Source organism: Lepidothrix coronata, unplaced genomic scaffold (assembly GCF_001604755.1).
Source record: "Lepidothrix coronata isolate B3197 unplaced genomic scaffold, Lepidothrix_coronata-1.0 Scaffold73, whole genome shotgun sequence".
In the NCBI taxonomy this organism is placed as follows: Eukaryota; Metazoa; Chordata; class Aves; order Passeriformes; family Pipridae; genus Lepidothrix; species Lepidothrix coronata.
The window spans coordinates 2,184,941-2,205,302 of record NW_016690253.1 but is presented as its reverse complement, the minus strand read 5'-3'; the positions used below and the strand labels follow the sequence as shown (position 1 = coordinate 2,205,302).

Genomic DNA, 20,362 nt, shown 5'->3' with positions numbered 1-20,362 from the left:
GACATGCCAAGTTAGCCCAGCAGAGGCATGCTTCACTTTTTTTGTTTTGGTAGTAAACTTCTTCCCTTTTAATCTGCCATCCTCAAATTCCCAAAGGGTTGGTTGTCTCAGGAACAGGAACACAGTGGAATTTCTCCCACAGACATTTGTGAGTCGGCAGCCTGGTGCTTCCTTCACTTCTTCACTAGACCCTGGTGTTTGTATCAGGTTTACTTGATACAGTTCTGCTGTTCTCCCACCCTTCTGCCGTGTTTAAGGATTTCCTGAGGGCTTTTCTACCAGAAAGGGGTCAAGTCCTGTAGAACTTGAAGCAGATGGTGACTTCTTCTGTAAGCTGACCTGAGCTGGTGGCCTTCTGTTCTCTCTTACCTGCCTGTGAAAATGGCTTCCCTAGTACCTATTACCTTGCCTAGGAGGGTTGTATTAATTTAGCCAATTACAGACAATTCAGATTATTTGGTGGGGGAGGGAGGGCATTGTGGTTGGGGGGATTATGCTTTGGACATCTTAGTTTTTGTCCAAGAGTGCTTCAGAGTTCCTGTTGTTGCTCTGTTTTAAAACAGCAGTTGCTCTGTTGTTAAATCTTAATGGTTTTCCTGCCTGTTGGAAGCAAAATTTATACCTTATAGTACACCACGAGGCTTTGAGCAAATTCATCATTATATACAGGCTGCTCTGTCTCTTTTGCAGGAGATTTTGCTAAAGACCCAACAGACACGTTGTTGCTGCTTTATGAATTTGAAGCAAGATCCAAACTGAATGATCCATCACTTCACAACTTTATGGAGTCAGTTTGGGAGCAACCACAAATAGAGATCAAGACACTAGAGATCATTGCATGTAAGGACTGCATTTGTGCTTTCATAGGTCTTCAAGTCACAGGAAAAAGCTTTTGTTTCTCTTTCCTATCAATTTGGGGTGACCAGTATTATCATGTATTGCCCGACATGCAGAAAATGGATCTGATGATATATATTCTGTCCTGAAGCAAAGATGCTTAGGATCTCTACAACATTAGGAAATCTGTATTTTGAAATACCATATCACGTGGATGATGAACCACAAATTTATGACAATCTTCCTTTCTAGACCCTGAAACATTCATGTAGGTTGTGAGTCTAGAAAAGGTTATTCAGGTAAACTTTGACAAGCTCCAAACTGGCAAAGGCCAGAGAATGACCCCAGCTGATTCATGCCCCAGTAAGAGGTTTTAGGATGTGGACTTTTGGTAGATGCTTTAAGTATATTTAAGCATATTTAAGCTATTAAGATAGCTTGAAGTTTCAATCTGAAGTTAGTGTAGTCAGTTTGTAAATAGCACTTCTCTGTACTTTCATCACAAAGTTCTATTCATGAAAACCTCCTTGAGAATCTAGAGTAGAATCCAAGAAAGATGATTAACATTTAGATCTACCATGGCAAATCTTTGGAGGGTGTTCTGTAGGGTTGCATAAACACCTTCTGATCTCCTTTGTCCTAAGGGAGTAGCCTTGGAGACACCAAACTGACATCCTGCTCCTGCCTAATTTTTCCATCCAGATTTTCGTGTTCAAGGAGGCAAACAAAATTCTTTATTTTGGACAGTTCCCCCACCCCAGTATTTTTGGATAACTGCACTGCAGGTAAACAGCAGTGAGAGTACTTGTAAATTATGAAACCTGCTGTGCTTCTGCCTTGTCCTGTTTGATGATGTGCATGGTAAGAAAGAAGTAGAGAAGCACTGGTTTGTGACCAGCCCAGGTATTAAGCAAATCTCTTCTCAGTTGTTTATCACAAGGGATCTGGCAACATGCTGTAATTTATTTTAGTTCCTTATGAGATTAAAGTCTGACTTCAGTAATTCCTTTTTATATTCTTCTCTATTACTTTTAAGCTTTAGCAATGGAATCTCCAGCTCGGTATCCTGTACTGTGTAAGAAAGCTCTCAAGAGTGCACTAAACCTTCACAGAAAGCAGACTGTCATTGATGCTGTGAAATTTAGGTTAGTGTTATCACACAGCTTTGCCATGAGCCTGTGACTGGAAATGCTGACAGGGAATTAAGCCTGCAATTTGAAAAAGGTGGACTGTAGTTTATGTGCAAGGTTCTACTTCTTGCTGGCCAAGCAATGTAGCTCTGAAGGATGACTGTCTCATAGATGTGTTAACTGCAACTTGCTTACTTGGCATATTCTCTGGCACAGTCTTATTTCCAAGAAATAAATCTATTGAGGAAGAAAAATGAAAATTGGATCTAGAAGAGGTTGTTTCTTGTAAGGAAGATGTTTATTTCAAATGTTACTCTGCAGTAGTGAACTAGGTATTTCAAAGACAATGAAGTGAAGAGAAATTAAGGGTTAAGAGAGCCCTGAGTTGAAAGTTAGTGATATGATGCCATAGTACATTTGTGATTTATTTTGCTGGGTACCTGGCTCTCTGACAGCTGTTCTTATGCAATCTGAAAGAACCTGGTGTATGTTCTTTCTCACTTGTGTCCCACAAAGGATTTTTCTCCTCCTTTCCAGTTTCCTTGCAGTAACCCCTGGGCAAAGGCAACTATTAATATTGCCTTTCTCACTTCACACTGAGGAAGACAGACCTGTTTTCAGAAGCCATGTGTTTTCTGAGGGTTTCCTTCTATGTTAGAGACCAGCAATGAAAATAATTAAGTACTGCTTGCCTCTCTTGGCTCTGTTTTTGCATAGTTTGTTTGAGTGAGATCTGATACAGGAAAATGGATGTTTCTGCAACAAGAATGTGAGTGTAGTAAGCACCAAGGTAGACGTGTCTGTCTGACAATCACAGAGCCATAACACAGTGTGCTGCTGATACTAAAAAGTAGCTGTTTTGTGCACATGGTATTGAATGTTTCCTCTTTTGCTCTCTTTCAATTCTCAGCAAATGCTTACATAGCTTGATTAATATTTCTTTGCCGACTGGATTAACAGACTTGGAGACCTGTGTCCTGCAGGAGGTGTGGGACTACTTTGAAGATGCTCTGAGTGTAGTCAGCAGCACAGTAAGTTGAACAGGAAGCCAAGAGATGGGAGATGATCCTGAGCACACTGGAAAAAAATTCTCATTAGACTGAGAGTAATTAGTAAACTGAACATTATATACTGTTACATGTGGAGCTGCTAAGACTTCTTCAGTAAAAGATACACCAAAATTACCTCAAAAGAAATGTCTCTTGGATATTTATGACTGCATTACAAATTTCCCTGGATTTTGTAAGGGTTTTTTAGAGATATTTAAGGCCAAATTTTCAGTGGCTATTTTAGAAACATCTTGAGCTAGAAGATCTGTCTTTACTCCTCTTGCTTTCTACGTTCTTATGCTGAGTATGTGTTTTAAATGCAGATTACTTTTTCAGATCAGTTTAAACCATCTAAAATTTGGATACCAGTCTTGCTTTTTTTCTAATCTCTTTTTTGTTAAATGTATTTGGGAACTTACTATGTTACTGTTTTTTCTAAATTACCAAGAACTGGATTCCTGTGCTGTCAGTCCTTGTGGTACCTCTTGCCTTGTTTTCTGTGAGGACAGGTGTATGGAGAGTATAATCTTTCTTTCAAAAAGCATTTCTTACCCAAGGAATTGCCCTTGGCTTAGGAAAAAATCCGACTTTTCCCACTCTGAAACTGAACTCTAACACACTCTTGACTTGTCAGTTTTAAAGTGAAGTTTCTATTTTCTGATGAGCTGCTGTTTCTGGTTTGCCACCCCAGAATGCTTACCCAGAGATGGAGATCCTTTGGTTGATGACAAGAGCCTGGAATACAGGAATATTTCAGTATACTGTTGGTAAATACAAGGAAGCTGAGCAGTGGTGTGGATTGGGAATGCGTTTCCTCAATCATTTAGGATCTCTGAAGAAGAGCTATGAGGGCCATGTAAGTGTACACAGGGGGATCTGAGGATGTGGGATTGGATGTCTGGCCTGAATTTGAGATGTGGATCTGGGTGAAGAAACCACTAGTGATGACATCTGAAGAGTTTCAGGAGAAGCATGGTACCTAAATATTTTGGGGGAGCCTGATGCTAGAAGATTTTTTCAAAGTGAGGCCAGAAAGGTTTTGATAGACAATAGAAAGAGTAATGTAATGTCCTTTTATTGGAGGGATGATTTAAGTGGCTGACTGGAAATAAACTTCTATTTGTGCCATGGGAGAACCCTTGTACCTTTGCCTGCTTTAACTAAAGTCAAGGTGCTGTACCAGCTTACTTAAGTGAGCTGTTGTATGAATACTTTGAAGCTTGGTTTCTAGTATAATCTAATGTTTTATAAATGAGGTTTAAGCTGATGTGAATGAAATCCTTAAAGCTCATCTTTTCAGGTGTAGCTCAGCCACTTCTGTGAGGGAGAAATTTCAGAGCCAGTACCTTTGTAGATGACACTTTGCAATGACACTTTTTTTTTCAGTCTGTCACAAGTAAGCTTCTTTCTACAGTTTTTGGCTGGTGCTCCTGTGTAGATTGCAACACTGCACAGCCTGACTGGTGTCACCTTTCATTCTCTTATGCACAATCTGAGCAATCAAGGGCTGGCTGTAACTCTAAGACCATTTTAAATATGTCAGTTAAGACAGTAGGAGTTGAGATCACTCCCTTCCAACCTCAACATCAACCCTCAACTTCTGTGATTTGGTGAATAGGTTTATTCACTGATGTAAGACTCAGATATAAACTATGCTTTATGACACCTTTATTAGGTTGCACTGATTTAACTGTTTTTTAATAAGCTATTGTATTTAAACCTGAGCCAAAATCTTTACATCAACCTGATATTTCAGGTTTAGAAGCTCCCACTTATTCCCTTGCTTCTGTTCCCTGTCACTTTGTTGTATCTAGTTGAATGATACAGCTTTATCCATCCTTGCTGACAACTGTGGTGCTTATATCCTCCAGATGATTGGTCTTTATAGTGAGGTTCTGGACAAACTGGACAGAGCAAAAGGATTTATTCCAAATGAAGAATAATGAGAGGCACAACTGCAAAAAAAGGACAGCAGTCTCTCTTGGAAATGTTCTGCTGAATAAAAGAACCATTAGCTCTGCAAAGGCACGAGGTCATGGGAGCAGTGGAAAAGAAACCAGGATCTCCTTCTTGTTGGCAAAGAAGTTATGTACTTTTTAGGAAGTGTTTATTCAATAAATGTAATTGTTTCCCTCTAGGGAATAATTTTCATTCTCCTGAGCTATTTAACGGTTGGAAATAAATATTTAACAGTTAGAAATAAATATTTAACTTTTTCATGAGATGCGTCTGCTGTTGTGTAACAGGCTGGTTTAAGCATCTGATTTTAGTAGAAAGTGGCGTTGAGAATGATAAAAGTATTCCAGAAGTATTCCATCTCCTCTGGATGTCATAGCTGCCTTGCTGCATAAATATTTATCAGGTCACTTCAGCTTCCAGCCCATTTCAGCGTGAACAAGAATTCAGAGCTGGTTGCTGCTTTCACAGTCAGTTAGGACAGACTATGAGCTCAAGGAAAAAGCTGAGGCTTTCACTGGCACTGGTTCTGGGCTGCTGTGAGGGCTCCACCCTCCCTTTGAGCTCACTGAGTGAGTCCCAGGCAGCCCTTAATTGTTGTTCTCAGTTCTGACTTGCACACACACATGAACAGGTAAAGGTGTCACACTGGACCAGGTGACAAAGGTCATGTTTACCCAGGAAGTGTCAGCAGGTAATTACATACAGCCACAGAAGGAAGCATTAGATGTGGTTTTGCCTACAGCCGGAATTGTTTGAATATTTTCCTTGGAGGTACTCAGTTTGATTTCTTTTATGCTACAGATTTCCCTAAAGAGGCCAGATCAGATCAGCCACAGGCTCTGCTGATAGTACTCACTTCTTCTCTCCAGATTTTCACATGGCACATTTTATTCCAGGCTGAGTATTTACACAGGGTTTAAGTAGGGCAAGAATTCCTCTCCTAGCTGAATCAGACTTAATTAGCTGCATTTGCAGTGGCCGTTCCCAGTAGGCAGCTTGTGTGCAATCACTCTGCTTTGCAGGTGTTTGCTGGTGTAGGTGCAGGCTGGTCCAGGTTATTTTTCTAAGCTAAACGTTGCTTTATGGTTCAGTAGCCCATCCAGAGTGACTGTGGGTTATAAATCTTTTTAAGCCAACAACAGCTGACTTGAAAAAAAAACAACAGTGCTGCTCTTTCCTCCCCCAGTCTTCTCTTTTCATTGATCCCTGTTTTCTTTCAGCTGAGAGAGCCTGGGTGCTCATCCCTGGGTGTGCACAGATGGCTCCAGGGGGTGGCATTGCACTGGTAGTTTCCGATTTACACATCACTGTGGAAGCTGCAGGGTGTGCTGGATACCGGTTCTGGAACTTGCTTCTGAGAACACAAATGGATCCTCTAGGGCAGGAGGTCACAAATTTCCCCCCTTTCTGTAGTTTGTGCCCTGTCTTCCCCCCCCCCCCCCCCAATCTGATAATTTTGTAACTATTTGGAGAGGAGCCCCTTCTACCCCCTCTCACCCGGAGGAGGTGGCTCTCCAGCAGCTTTCCATTGGGGATGCACCTCGGGCCACCTCCCCCCACACACTCTGGGAAGAGCTTTGCTGTTGTGGCTGTGTTGAGTGTTCTGGAGGGGCAGGAAGGAAGAGGGGCTAGCCTGGCCACCAACACCTAGAATTGAAGTGGTCACAGCAATCAAGGTAATTGGCAGAGGGCTGAAGCTCATTAGGGGATTGGGCAGAAGCTTTTGTCAAGCAGTGCCCTGAACTAAGGGAGGAAACACCACGATCATCCCTGTGCTGAGCCAAGTGTGGCCCCAACAAGGGACTGCAAGTCTCACAAGAGCTCCTGTGTGCTCGTTCCACTAAGAGATGCTGCTGCACCCACTGACCCCAACAACGAAATGTTTTTCCTTAGGGTTAAAAAACCCCAAAGTTAAACATAATCCTCATTTTGGAGGCAAGGGATATAAATAAATACTATAAGTCAAGGGGAACCTGAGGATTCTTCAAGGAAAGAGACACCTTTGACATGATGATAACTTTACCTGCTGCACAGCCACGGATCCTGCTGTGACATCCTGAGGAGAGCAGAGAACAGCAGTCCTTGAAGGTTGTGCTGCCAAGCATCATTAGCAACAAAGAGCTATCCAGGTTCCCCCATCTCAGGCATCCAAGGGAAGACAATTTTTCAGAGAACTCTAATCAAATTCCTTTAAAGCCCCTCTTCCAGTAGGCTCACAGATCCTGTGCTCCTCTGCTTAACCAAGGCCAAGACAGTTAATTATCCAGAGCTGCAGAGAGAAGCACAGACATGTTTCTCTGCAGCACAAGCAGCTTATGGTCTAATTTTCTAGAGGTGTCTTAGGGCAGATTAGTTTCATGCCTGTTCCAGGCAGCTGTAGCAGGACATCTTGGCACAGAGAACCATCCCCCTACACTTCACAACAAGACAGGACCATTAACAGGACAGGGCTCTGCACTTGTTTGGTCCAGGACTTTGCTAAGGTCCTGTAGCCAGAGCTATTTGTCCTCAGCCAGAAAAATAGGTTGTTAAAACCCTGAGATTGGCTCAGTTGGTTAGAGCGTGGTGCTAATAATAAAAAGCTTTAACAGAGCAAGTTCTTCCTTCAAGCCACACTCATTCTCTTCCCATGCCGGTTTCTCTGCCAGTGGTTGTCTCCGCCTTACAGGAGTGACAGCGTTTATTTGAGAACATAACCCTGTGTTCCTCTCCCCACTGGAACCTGAATGTTTCCTGTCACAGCAGATCGAGATGACACATCAGCTCAGGACACATCCTGGTTTGCCCAGGGAGGAGTGGCTGCAGATCCACGAGCTGCAGCCCAGGGACTAACCAGGACTGAGCAGAGCAGCCTGGTAGCCCCTGTGGCAGCCAGCAACAGCAACGCTTCTGTGATGCTTCATCATTCCAAGTCTGTCATTAGGCAAGCAAACGGTTGGATTTTTGAGAGTGGTACTGCTGATATCAGATCTGCTTAGCACCTGTTTGATCCGCTGGGGTTTTGTGGACAACCACCACCACCAGAAGGTGGATCTGATCAGCTAAAGGAGTTTCTAAACGGTGTTTAACTTGTCCAGTGGGCTTCATAAACTGCGAACTGTCTGCAAACTGTATGCCCATGTGCTCAGTCAATGCTCCTGTTCTCCTGAAACCTCAATTTGCTTCTCTTGTGTGCAGTTTGACAAGAAAAAAGGAAATATAATATTTAAAAAACAAACCCCTCTCACCTTTCCATTAGCTCAGCTAAATGACAAAGCGGATTCAGGCAAGAATGTAGAGTGACACCCTACTCACCCCATTTGTCTTCCAGTGAACACTCTTTTTTTCTGCACTTGAAGGTATTTAAAATGATACTAGTTGTCTTTACAGCTTCTTTCTCCTCTCTGATATCTGACCAGCATGTTAAACTGTAAAAAGAAGCTCTGTATTGTTTAGACTATGTATTTACTTTGCAGTCTTCATATTCAATACAGGAACAACTATGTAGCAACATGTAAACCCTATTATTTGCAAAGCAACCTCCCCACAATTCAAACTATGACCCAAAATACACTTATGGTGTCACATCATCAGGCCAGACTCAACCTGTGTAACAACAACCCAACCACGAAAGAGCTTTTCAGTGGCCTGGTTACAGGCCCAGCCACTTTCTTTCTTTTATTTTATCTTTTTATTTTTTTTCTTTCTTTCTTTTATTTTTTCTATTTCCTTTTTGCATTAGGCAAGTTCTCAGTGACCACTTTTTGTAGTAAAAAAAAAAAAAGGCAAATTTTTTTTTTTTTTTTAAAACCCCTGTCAACACTTCAGTTTGCCATGGAGAGACCATATCAACACGTGCTAAGATCACCAACAAACCAGATCTGGCATGCAATGAAGGACTCTACAAGAAGGTCTCAAAGACAGAGTTCTTTGCAACTCTCTGTTTATTAAAAATATATGTCTCCTTGGAAGAAACACTGTTAACCAACTACTGCTGTCATGATCGATTCGATACTGTCAGCTATGCCATGGAGTACATCATCTTTTTCTCCACGTGACTTGACAGAGGGAGACAGGCTATTAGGAAAAAAAAAATGAAAAGGGAAAAAAAAATACAGGAATGGTGTGACTAGCACCTTAAGGACTTTTGTTTCACTTACTCCACTTCTCCAGGGACCGACATTTATAGCAGCCGGAGCAGGAGCAGCGGGGCAGGGGGTGGATGCTGAGCGGGAATCCATTGCCAAAGTTCCATGTGCTCCTTTAGAGTCGGTCTCCCCCACAGCAGAATCCTTCCTGCCCTCCACCGCGCTCACGGCTGCGTCTGTGTCCCGCCTCCTGTCCCCAGAAGCTGCTCAGTCCCTGCAGGGCTCCTTGGGATGCAGGAGGGGCAAAGAGGGGCTTCTCCCCAGACAGCACAGGGACAGTCCTACAGCTCCTGCTCGCACTGACAACCGCGGCCTGTGTGTGCCAGGCAGACTGACACACCCATTGCCTCCGGGAGAGGGGACCAGCACCCCGTGCCCTCACCTATCCCTGCCAAACAGGAGGAGAACACTTACCTGCTCGTGCTTGTGCAGTGACCTCTGCCCTGGTGCTCGGCCAGCTCTGTGCAAGGTGGGAGCGCTCGTACCTGCACACAGGTGCCCAGCAGCACAGCTCCTTCTCAAAGGCCACACGAGTGTCCCCCCGGCTTCACACCAGGGTCTATTCCCACACTGGAGCCCTCACTCAAGTATGGAAACCAAGGTGTCCTCAAGGACAGGCATGTCTCAGCTCAGGGCCGACAGTCTGGGTGCTCACAGTTGTCTCACTTGAAAAATCCCAGTGCCCAGCAGGAGGGGCAGCTCTGCACCCCCTGCCCTCAGCCCTGCCAGCACTTGGCACCACCTCGGCCCTCTGGGGGCACCCCGAGAGGGGGAGCAGAGCCCAGTTTCGGAAACAGGATTCGTGCAGAGGTGCCAGAGACAGAACCAGGCAAAGGTGGCCACGCAGTCACCTGCCAAGCCCCAGCTCCCAGCAGGCGAGGTCCTGCCGTGCTGGAAGGATGGGCCTCCCACTGGGAAAGCAACCACCGGCACCTGCACGCAGGAATTCAGCATGGAGCAGGGAAGAGAGGAAGTTTTTTCAGTTCTGTTACTGATTTGGAAAATGTGAGTGTCCATCCAAGGCACAGCTGGGGGCTTTTCCTGCCAGTGGCTAATGCAGAAGGGAATGTCAGTGTGCTGCCACGAGCTAGAATGGGTCATTTCACCTGCACCCACAGGTACAGGGCCAGTCCAACATCCCAGGTTTTCCACAGCAACACAGGACAGTGAGTACATTTGTTCCATGTGGCCAGTAGAGTATTTCTTAACTAAACACCACAGATCTAGATTCTATTTACAATAGAGCCAGCTTAAAAAATAAGTTAAAAAACTGGATTTTATACCCATTCAGTTCATTATTAACAAGAGAAAAATGGAATAATAATAATAATAATAAAAAAAAAAGCCAACACAACAACACAATATGGTTTTGGTTTAAAATCAGCTTAAAAAAATAGAACCAAAAGGAAACCTCTCATGCAAACACATAAGGTGGTGTGTAAAACAATGTGCAATTTAATATGTAGTATCATCCATTCTCTTGCTCCGCAGCCTCCTGCTCAGTCTCTGTCTCCCAGCCTCTCTCAGACCAGCTGCTGCTCCTTGCTCTGGTCCCTCCTGCACAGGCAGTACCAGTCTCTGCTCTGCCTCAGACCCAGGGTGGCTGCAGGGAACTGGCCTGGATGGGAGATGCTTCCAAAGCACCTGGTACCGTTTTGAGCTCTTCCTGCCCAAGTGGACTCCCTATGCCCAGTGGTTGGGACAGAGGAACTGAAAGAACCTTGCAATAACACAATACCTTTCCAGAGAGGTCCCTCAGGTTTCCTAGTCCACATACATACATATATATAATATATATATAATATCTCTCTATATATTATATATAAATTACATATACAGATAAATAAAATGCTTTCTGCTGCCCATGTGTCGCACTGTTCAGAGCTGCTAGACAGTCACACTTGGAAAAATGCCCCTGGAGCTCTGATACCAGCTCATGTTCAGAGTCCATTGTTTCACTTGTTTCTTACATTAGTCCTTATCCGCCTCCTCCCATCTTGATTCTTTGTTTAGTTAATAATAATAATAATAATAATAATAATAATATAATAATAATAATAATAATAATAAAAAACGACCTTGAATGGGTTCTCATCTGTCTCTAATGGAGCAGTGGGAAGGTCCATGCAGGAATGGTGGGAACAGTCACGTGATGAATGATATGAGTTCATCCCAACAAAAGAAACAGGACTAGAAAACTCAATTTTGCGACGATCTAAAAAAGGGGGCAGGAATAGTTTTCATATCCCTCCCCCTCAGGGCAGAGGGCTTGGATGGGTGGGACTTCAGAGATCTTCTGCTCACAAGGAAGCAGGTGGGGGACATCTTCAGAGCTTCTCTGGGGACGGGACCCAGATGTAGTGCCCAGACTGGTCCTCAATGATCTGTTTGATTTTGCTGTAAATCTCTTCAAGAGAGTCTCCTTGTACGATGGCTGGAAGAGGAGAGAACAAGCAAGACCTTGAGCACCAGGCAGCACTTCCCTTCCCTGCCATGAGCTGCAGGAGGGCCTTCCCTCTGTCCCAAAGGGGCTGGAGGGCACAGCCAGCAGGGACTGAACCGTGTCAGAGGAGCTGCAACAGCCCCACTGCGACACAGAGGGTTAAACCAGCACCTCCTCGGGGATTAGCCAGCACTTATCCCGGCTGGCAGAGCTCCTCGGTGTGTGCAGGGCTGGCTGGGCTCTCCACACCAGGCTGATAATCAGCTTTGCAAACTGTGTCAGGCACCGAGGCTGTGGGTGGGCCTGGCACTGCCACTGCCATCACTGCACCGCGGTGAACCCGAGCAAGGGGAGGCAAGGCTGGGGCATATCAGTCTGCCCTGAGGTGCTGGGTTGGTCTGTACTCTCTGGTTGGCTGCTGAGGGCTCCTTCTGTTTGCTGCTTCCCCTGCTGCAGGCTGAGGATCGTGTGCTGTCAGGCCGGGAAAGGCCACGGCACGGCCGCTCCCAGCAACTCTTGCTCAAAGAGCAGCGACGGTCTCACCGCCCAGCACAGACACAGCACGAAGCACTTCACTGTGCTTCCTGCATCACAGGAACATGCACATGGGGGGCCAAAGCTTCCTGGTAATCCAGCCTGCCTCTGTACTCTCCAGCATCTCTGTTCCCTCATTTTAAGTTACTGGCACAGAACTTGCGACAGTGACCATCTCTCTGCCCATTACCCAGTTCTTTCAACACGACATTTCAGCCAAGGGTGTTCCTTCCCCAGGTCACCCTCAAACTCACCCTCCAAGTGCACAGTGGTGTGCTGAGGGCCTGCAAAACTGCAGCACAGCCCCCTGGAATAACAGCCAGCAGCTCTGAAGCTGCTGCCCAGGACAGGTCTGGGGAAAGCTCTTACCCTGTTTCTACCCAGACATTTGTTCATATGAGATCAATTTTTGAAAAAGGTTCTGCTTGGGATTTTTCCCAGTAGCTGTTAGGTGGGTAATACAGGGTTTGGCAGGATTATGACTCCTCAGTTTTAGAATAAACAGTTACTGCTCCGAAGAAAAGATGGAAGACCAGTTTCTCTGCGTCTTTGCCTGCCCATGATTTTCCACAATTAATCATGTTACAAACATTAGTTCCTTAATGCACAAGGATGCCTGTGTCATGAGCAGCTCATCTCTACAGGCACAAAGTGCCAGCAGCCCCAGCCTGGCTCTTCAGCAAAGACTACTTAGGAAGTCAGCCAAACTTCCAGTCTTTTTTGGGAGATGTTTTGTAATAACTCAGGACAGTCTCCACTATTTAGGTCACTAATTTTTTATCTTCCCTCTCTAAAAACGACACTTCTCTCTTTTTGAAAATGCTCCCCTTTTCCCCACGCAGGGAGTTTATTTCCTGGAGACTTGCAGCACCCTGAATCTCTGCTGTGCTTCCCTTTAGTAGTACTAAAGTTGGCAATAAGCTTTCACAAACTCAGAAAATCCTGCCTGACAACTCATCTCCTTCTCTACAGCTGGTTTACTCTTATCCACTGATCTTGGAGCAGTCCCCTTGCAGAGCCCTCCTGGCAAACTGCCATTTCTTTTTTGCTTTGATGAAGCTGGACGTTTTCCCATGACCCCACAGTGAGACAGTGCTGGTAGAGAGGTCACAGCTGTCAGATGCAAAAATGAAATAAATCAGATACAAGCCTGCTCAGGACACTCACCTGTAAAATATTCTCCAAACTCTTGCTCAAGTTTCATGGCTTTATCAAAGACCTTGTTGGCCTGTTCATACGTCTGTCTCCGGTTCATCTCCCTGCCATGCACAAAAAACCAGAAACTTGTAGTTCTTTTTCTTAGCAATGAACAGAAGCAAAAATAGCCCACAGAGCCAGGGTGCCTGGGAATCCTGTGCTCACAGGAATGGAAGCTGTGCAGGACCCAGCTCTCAAAGGCAGGGCCCTTCCCCACAGGCTCCAGGCTGCCTTGGCACTTCATCTCAACTTCCAACAGTTCTTCCCACTGCCACCACCTCCCCCCTTCACCATAGCACAGGAGTGAACTCAAATCCAGACAATTCCCTGAATTTGCAAGACCACTGCAGAAGTCTCCCTGCTTTTCCAGAGCCTGTCACCACCCTCCTTGCCTAGGTTTCATCATCTTCATAAAACACCCAAATAAGCAAATTGACCCCTTCTGGCTTGAGGAGGGGTTATCCCAGCAGAGTCTCTTCTGATCTCAGAGTCAGTCTCAAGCTGTCGAACCTCCTCACAGATATTGTTCTCTGCTGCTCAGAAGAGCTGAAACCTCAGCTCTTACATCCTTTCCAGCCTGCACTATCCAGGGCCAGAACAACAGGACAGGCAGAAGGTCCCCTTAGGCACATAGGAAGCATCTCCTCTCTGTTCCCCAGGGCTGTCCAGGCTCAGCCACCACCCAGCTGTGATCCAGCACTACAGGCTCTCAACAGCTCTTCTGGGCCCAGGTGAGCAGTTTACACCAGGCACATTTGGGAGCATTTTTACATTTCCCATGGATGATCCTCTTTGGGATGAATGAAGGGCTTTAAGCCAGAGAAATCCAGAAAGCCTGGATGCACTATGGCATTAGATGTGGAGGGACATCACACAGACAGCAATGGGCCCAGCTCCTACTTAACAAGGGACAAGTTCAGCACCAAAAGCAACCTCTGATGCTTTCTAAAAAGCAAAGGCAGCAGACACAGCCCCCCAGCGTGCCAGAGCTCCTTGCCCTGGAGTGGCACAGAACACGGTGCTGCACTTACATGAGAGCTTCGATGGATTTTGGTTTGATGAAAATGGCAATGGGATACAGTTGTGCTTGTCGCAACCTCTTGATAGCATTGCCAGACACATCCAGGATGCAGTGTTTCCCCTGGAAAGGAGACAGCTGGGATCAGACCTGCCCACACAGTCTACTCTGTGCAGAAAACAGCTTGCTCATACAGATGTGCTTACAAAGGAGAGGAGCCACAGAGATGAAACCCCAGTCCTCAGACACAAGCCAGCTCCCAGTGGCATCACGTTCCTGCCTGCTCAGGGCAGGACAGTACCAACGCAAAGGGACTGAATTTTTGCCTGGACACGTGAAATGATTTACAAGCCCTTGGTAACTCCAGCACTCCTGCAGAGGAATGCTGCTGCTTTGAGGGCAGTCAGGTACCTTTGTCCTGTGAGCTCCCAAGCACAAGGCTGGTGCCACCAGTGCTGGGCTTTCGGGCGGAGTTTGGACGACAAAGGTATGACAGTGAAGTAGAGTAACATGGCTGAGAAAAGCAGCCACATGGCTTGGCAGGACTCAAGGGAGGAGAGGCTCGTGCCACACTCACTTAATGTGGTTACAGCCCTTCACTAACAACACAGGGAAAGGAGAGGAACTGCTGAATGTGTACGGGTTCAGGCTGGATGTGTCCCAGTCCCAGGAATGCCACCTGACACTCACCCTCTCTGCCACTGCTCGCACTGACTGAATGCTGGTCCCATAGAGATTGTCATTGAACTGCCCAGCCTCTATGAACTTGTTGTCCTGGATGTCTTTCTCCATCTGTTCCCTGGATACGACGAAGTGGTAGTCCTGTCCGTCCACCTCGTTCTCCCGCCGAGGCCGGGTAGTGTCTGGAGGAGAGTGGGCACCAAGAGTGAATCCGAGTGACATACGCCAAACTGGGAGGGGAAAACCCACCAGTGCTCCCGGCCCCCTCCCCATGCTGTGGGTGAGACCCCACAAGCAGCGGAGCCCCCACCCTCCCCTCCCTCCAGCAAGAGCACTGAATGTCAGCTGGGACTTACGGGGCACGCAGGAACCAAACTTGTGTGGGAATTCCGAGATGAGGTCATCGTTAATTCGGTCCTTTGTTGGCCCCAGGATGATCACCGGCCTCGCATAGTGAACTGTGAACAAGAGCCACAACTTGAGGCCCCACCTGTGCTGCAGGCAGCTGACCCTACTGCCACCTTTGGCATCGACCTGCCCTCTCCCTCCTGGCAGTGGGTGCTCTTGCTCACATGGGCACCCAAAGGTGCCTCCTCCGTGCGAGTTTATCTCCTCCTGGTCACGGTCAACATCTCCTTCCCATCTGACCCAAACCATCTGCGTGGCCCCAGGGAAGGTGCTGCAGGTCTCCAGGGTCGTGGATCAGAAAAGCTGCTCCCTTGCTTGGGCAGGAGCCAGGCAACCAGGACAGCTGGGTGAGGATGCCACGGAGCTGGGGGAGTGATGGGAGCCTAAAAGTCAGATCCAGCTTCTGGCAAGGAGAGACCACCGAGGCTGGGAATATTCAGCCTGCAAAAGGGTCTGCAGGGATTGAGCATCAAGCAGGGTTACAGGCTGAGGGCCAGGGGAGGAGGGTTGCTCTGCAGCAGGGACCTGGTCTGAGGCAGGAAGGGATAATCCTGTCCTCAACTGGGGACTAAAGCCCAGCTCAGTTTTAGCTCTGGATCTCTCCCTTGGTCTTGCAGACCATGTCACAAGTCTTTTCTGTTGATTGAAAAGGGGCAGTCGAGGCCGGGGATAGCCCAGCGAGGCAGCTGCACTCCTGGTTCTCCTGCTGCACACAACACATGAGACTCCACTTGTGTTCACCCGGTGTGGTGCTGGGATGGCAGGAGGGGAGGAGGGCACCCCGGCCACCCTGGCTGTGCTGGGGACACAGGTGGCCACGCTGGAGCAGGAGTGGGGCAGCTCAGCACCAGGACTTACTTTCTTGCCGTGTCACGGGCTCGTACGACAGGATGGTGTCCTCTTGTCCTTCTGCAACAGAGCCAGGGAGAGGCAGGTGAGCGCTCACAGCAGCTCTCCAGCCCCTCTGCACCCATGAGAAGCTGACTCCTGCCCCTCCAGACTCCTGCAGCTCTGGGGACACTCCAGGCTGCCCACATCATTCCACCCATGGATGTGGAGCATGACAGGCATGCAGTTACCAGCCCTTGAGCCACTTCAATTATTCACGTCCCACCTCTGGTTCAAGACTCCTCTTTCCCTCCCCACCGCTGCAGGCTCTGGGCCCATTGGAATGTACCATCCTCCCTGCAGGGTGGATGGTGGGTGTGCTGCAGGTATTTAGAGGACCTGCTGGGGACAAAGGGAGCATCTGCTGCAGCTGGATCCCATGTTCTCGTACAGGCTTGGGCTCCAGGAGTCACCTATGCTACAGACCTGGCCTCTGGCCATCGCTTCCTGCAGCGGGCACCAAGGATGGGTGACCACCATGGACTGGGAACCCACCACCCAAGCTTGGAGCAGAGCCCTGCATCCAGGAGTGAGCAGTGGAGCAGGCAGGTTTGTTCCTGCTCCCCAGCCCCTGCTCTCCCTGGCTCCCAGGAGGGAGCTGGCCGCAGCATCTGTGTCACCAGCAGGAAGGACCAGCCTCCGAACAGAACCACCACTGGGACAAGACAAGATGGAAGTGCCAGAACGTGCACACTCATACAGGGACACACACACACGTACACGGGCTGGGAGAGCAGGTGAGACACACTTACTGGAACTGCTCTCGCTGTCACTGGTGTTTGATGTCACGCCCTCTGCAAAGCAACCAGAGAGATCCCCTTCAGAAGGAGCATGGGTGGGAGGCACAGGGGCACCCCGGCTGTCACCCAGCACTACTGATCCAGGGCAGGACAGCACTGGCCTCCCAAAAAACCTGTGCCCCAGCACCCACTGGGACAAGTCTGTGCCACATGGGCAAGGGCGGCATCTTTTACCCTTTGCTGGGGAATGGGGGACATGCAGGGGATGCTTGGCTACTCTGGGAGAAGGCAGGAATGCCAGGAGGGCTGCCTGGCAGGTGTGGGCAGACGTGGTAGTGGCACTGGGCTTCCCAGACAGAGGGAAGGTGGAGTGCACAAGGAGGAGGGTGCTGGCAGGGGGAGCAGGTGCAGCATGCACACAGCAGGCAGGGAGGGCACGGCTCCATTCCGGCACAGGGAGAGGGGAGCCTACCTCTGGGATGGGGCTGGGACGCACAGAGACAAGACAGTGACAGGATGGGACAGAGTTTGGGGCTTTGCTTGCACAGGCTGATCCTAGTGCTGCGACCACCCCACAGAGGCTTGCTGGCCACTGCCTGCCCCTGTCAGGCTCTGCACTGGTTGGGGGGTGACGAGCTTGGTGGCGATTCGCTGGGAGGGCCATGGGGCTCTCGCCAGTGTTGATTTGAAGCTCTGGGTAGTGGTAACCCAGAAGAAGGTGGGAACACCTCAAAATGCTGTCACCAACCCCACTCAGAGCAGGCCTGTCATGGTCATGGCCTCCTTCCACCCACACTGGTAGTGGCTCTGAGTGCTAAAGCAACAACCAGCCCAGCCAGGAGCAGGATGAAGAAGAGGATGAGGAGGTACAGCTCACCCTGGGTGCAGCAGGTAGCCCTCAGTTGAGCGCACTTAGGGCATGGCCAACACCCCCAAACAAGCTCCCCCATCCTGTCCCAAGTGCAGCACTGGCACCTTAAGCCTTGCAGCCTCTGCCATCAGACGTGGGGTCCCCATCAGTGGAGCAGCACTCGGGGGGCTCCTCCTGCCTCACACCCAGAGAAGCACAGCTGCCCCAGCCACAGCCAGGCCATTCCCCAGGCACCGCCAGCAACGGAAAGGGAACAATGTGCATTGGAATTCAACTTACTCAGGTTCTTTGCTCCATAATAATCGTCACTTAACCCAGGGAAGTCCTGATTTCACAGACAGCAAGAAGGGAGAGAGGGGGAGAGAAGAGAGCGCAGGAAAGGGGAGTCAGAGGGATGGGGGAGACAGAGCCAGACCAGCATTAGTGACAGGAGTGCAGAATGGCCCAGAGCTGCAACTGCAAGTGAGGTTAAGTGTTTCCAGAGCTGACACCATCAGCCCACTGCCAACGTCTTGCCTTGTGCAGCTGGACCCCCCACCGAGCTCACCCTCTGTCACAGAGCCCCCAAGGGCCACTCTGGGTCTGGGAAGGGCAGGACAGCCCCGGCAGCATCTGCTGGCACTGAGCAGTTGCAGCCCTGATCTGCTGGCACAGGACAGGGGGGGCCAAAGTGTTTCTCCTTGAGGAGCACAGTGGCAGGGCACAGTGGCTCTGTGCTCCCCTGGCACAGCCTGGCCACTCTGGGGCCAGGCACAGCAAGCCAGTCCTAGAACATGTGCAAGGGGACATGCTTTTCCCCACCTGCATGTGTCAGCTGCCCTCACACCCCAGTGCTTGCACAGGCTTGCAGGGGGCCCCCCTGCAAGTTGGGATGGACAGTGGCAGAGCACAAGGAGGGAGCTGGCTGTGGGTCTGTGACACAAGCTGAAAGAATGTGGCCTGCCTCATCCCCGTGCTGTATGTCACCTCACTGCAGGGCTGGCCAAAAGCAGGGCCCCAGCGAGCCCCCAGCTTCGGCATGGAGCTGACTGGAGCCCAGCCACGTGGAGGCACTACTAGAGATACCCAGACACACAGACATAACCTTCAGTGCAGGCTAGAGGCTTGTGCTGGCTGCTAAGATCACTGGAAGCTGGCACCAGCCTGGCATGGACACCATGCCAGAGGGATGCAGACAGCACCCAGAGCAGCCCAGCAACAACTCCTGGCTCTGTATGACACCCAAGGCAGCCCCAGAGGGGAGGGGACGTGCTTGCTGTGCTGGTACTGGGGCAGAGACACTTCTCTGCCTTCTCCAGAGTTGTGACAGCTTGCTGAAGGACTGGATGCAGTTTACCATCTAGGAGGGAGGGCTGGGTTTGGTGAGCAGCTCCAGTGCTGCCCACATCAGGGCTTAGGGCAACAAGCTGAATGACCTGCCTTTGCTAAGAGTCCCAGGGTGCTGCCAGACAAGAGCTGGGGACCCCCCAACATCTGCAACCAGCTACCAAAGGTGTGCCTCAGTCACAAGTGGGCAGTTCCTCCACCAGCGGGGTCATGGCTCCCCCGTGCACACAGGGAAGGGCTCTCCAGTGGGAATACAGAGCTCCAAGTCACTTCTAGGGGAGATGGAGCTGGAACCTTCCTAGGCCCTCAGCCCTGACAGGAACAGGAGAAGCTCTGCAGGAGGTAGCCAGCCCCTCGCTTGGAGGGAAGCAGCCCTTGGCAGGCAGAGGGAGGGAGCAGAGCCCGCAGCAAAGGGTGGAGAGCAGGGGGAGGCAGAGCAGGGAGTCAGGTGGGTGTAAAGTCGGATGAAAAGATGAAGACATTGAACATGAGAGAAAGGAAAGGAGTGCCAGCCTGCAGCTGTTGCTGTTGTTTCAAGCTCCGGTCTCTCTCTAGCTGCTGGCACGACTGTGGAGCACAGTCCTGAAATCCAGGCAGATGCCAGGACCTCTGGCTATGGAAATGTGCTGAATCTCTCCCCTCAGGGCAGGGCACCTGAGGGTTGCGGGCTTGCCCTCTCTGGCCAGCGGCTACTTACGTTCCTGTCCGCTGCTCTCCTGGGCCAGGTTCTCTTTGCTCTTGTAAAATGGAAACTTTCGAGAGAGGCGAAAACTCTTTTTACGTTTCGTTTTGATCGACTGAAGAACGTGGAGATGGAAGGGAGGACAGAAAAAACAATGGTGTTTAACGCATGTGGGGAAAATTAAAATGAAGAGACAATGAGGAGCTGTGTCAGGGCAGTTACCCTCAAATGAAATCATGGAGATTACATGAGAACTGTAATGCAGGAAAAAAATTAAGCATGGAGAAAAACATGTGGAAGGGATGCTGGGAAGCTGACGGGGCGATCAGCAGCTCTGCAGGGGTAGCCAGGCCGTTCTCCCTTCCTTGTTGGCATGTTAAGCACTGCTCATGAGGCATGAGGGCAGCTACCTTCATGAGCTGTTTGCAGGCAGCTCCTGGACACAGGCTCTGCTACCCCACCACTCCAGCCA

The 20,362-nt window shown here is 49.0% G+C and overlaps 2 protein-coding genes across 12 annotated transcripts in view; one reads left to right on the top strand and one right to left on the bottom strand.

Moving 5' to 3' along the window:
* TEX11 (testis expressed 11) overlaps positions 1–5,185 on the top strand; it is a 28,666-nt gene extending 23,481 nt beyond the window's left edge. The window contains exons 25-29 of one of the 2 annotated variants that reach the window (XM_017819334.1): positions 691–840; positions 1,874–1,982; positions 2,878–2,998; positions 3,708–3,872; positions 4,888–5,185. In XM_017819334.1, coding sequence (XP_017674823.1) covers positions 691–840; positions 1,874–1,982; positions 2,878–2,998; positions 3,708–3,872; positions 4,888–4,959 — 617 coding nt within the window. In that variant the 3' untranslated portion in view covers positions 4,960–5,185. Of the gene's footprint in view, positions 1–690; positions 841–1,873; positions 1,983–2,877; positions 2,999–3,707; positions 3,873–4,887 lie in introns of those variants that run through there. The other variant, XM_017819335.1, reaches the window with a different exon arrangement.
* Positions 5,186–10,281: 5,096 nt separating this feature from the next.
* The window catches only part of DLG3 (discs large MAGUK scaffold protein 3), a 76,669-nt gene continuing 66,588 nt past the window's right edge, over positions 10,282–20,362 (bottom strand). For 4 of the 10 annotated variants that reach the window (XM_017819264.1, XM_017819269.1, XM_017819274.1 and 1 more), the window contains 8 exons: positions 19,906–20,005; positions 17,024–17,065; positions 16,242–16,292; positions 15,332–15,433; positions 14,985–15,157; positions 14,308–14,417; positions 13,247–13,338; positions 10,282–11,536 (listed from right to left, as the gene is read on the bottom strand). In XM_017819264.1, coding sequence (XP_017674753.1) covers positions 11,430–11,536; positions 13,247–13,338; positions 14,308–14,417; positions 14,985–15,157; positions 15,332–15,433; positions 16,242–16,292; positions 17,024–17,065; positions 19,906–20,005 — 777 coding nt within the window. In that variant the 3' untranslated portion in view covers positions 10,282–11,429. Of the gene's footprint in view, positions 11,537–13,246; positions 13,339–14,307; positions 14,418–14,984; positions 15,158–15,331; positions 15,434–16,241; positions 16,293–17,023; positions 17,066–18,161; positions 18,208–19,905; positions 20,006–20,362 lie in introns of all 10 variants that reach the window. The other 6 variants (XM_017819268.1, XM_017819271.1, XM_017819272.1 and 3 more) reach the window with 3 other exon arrangements.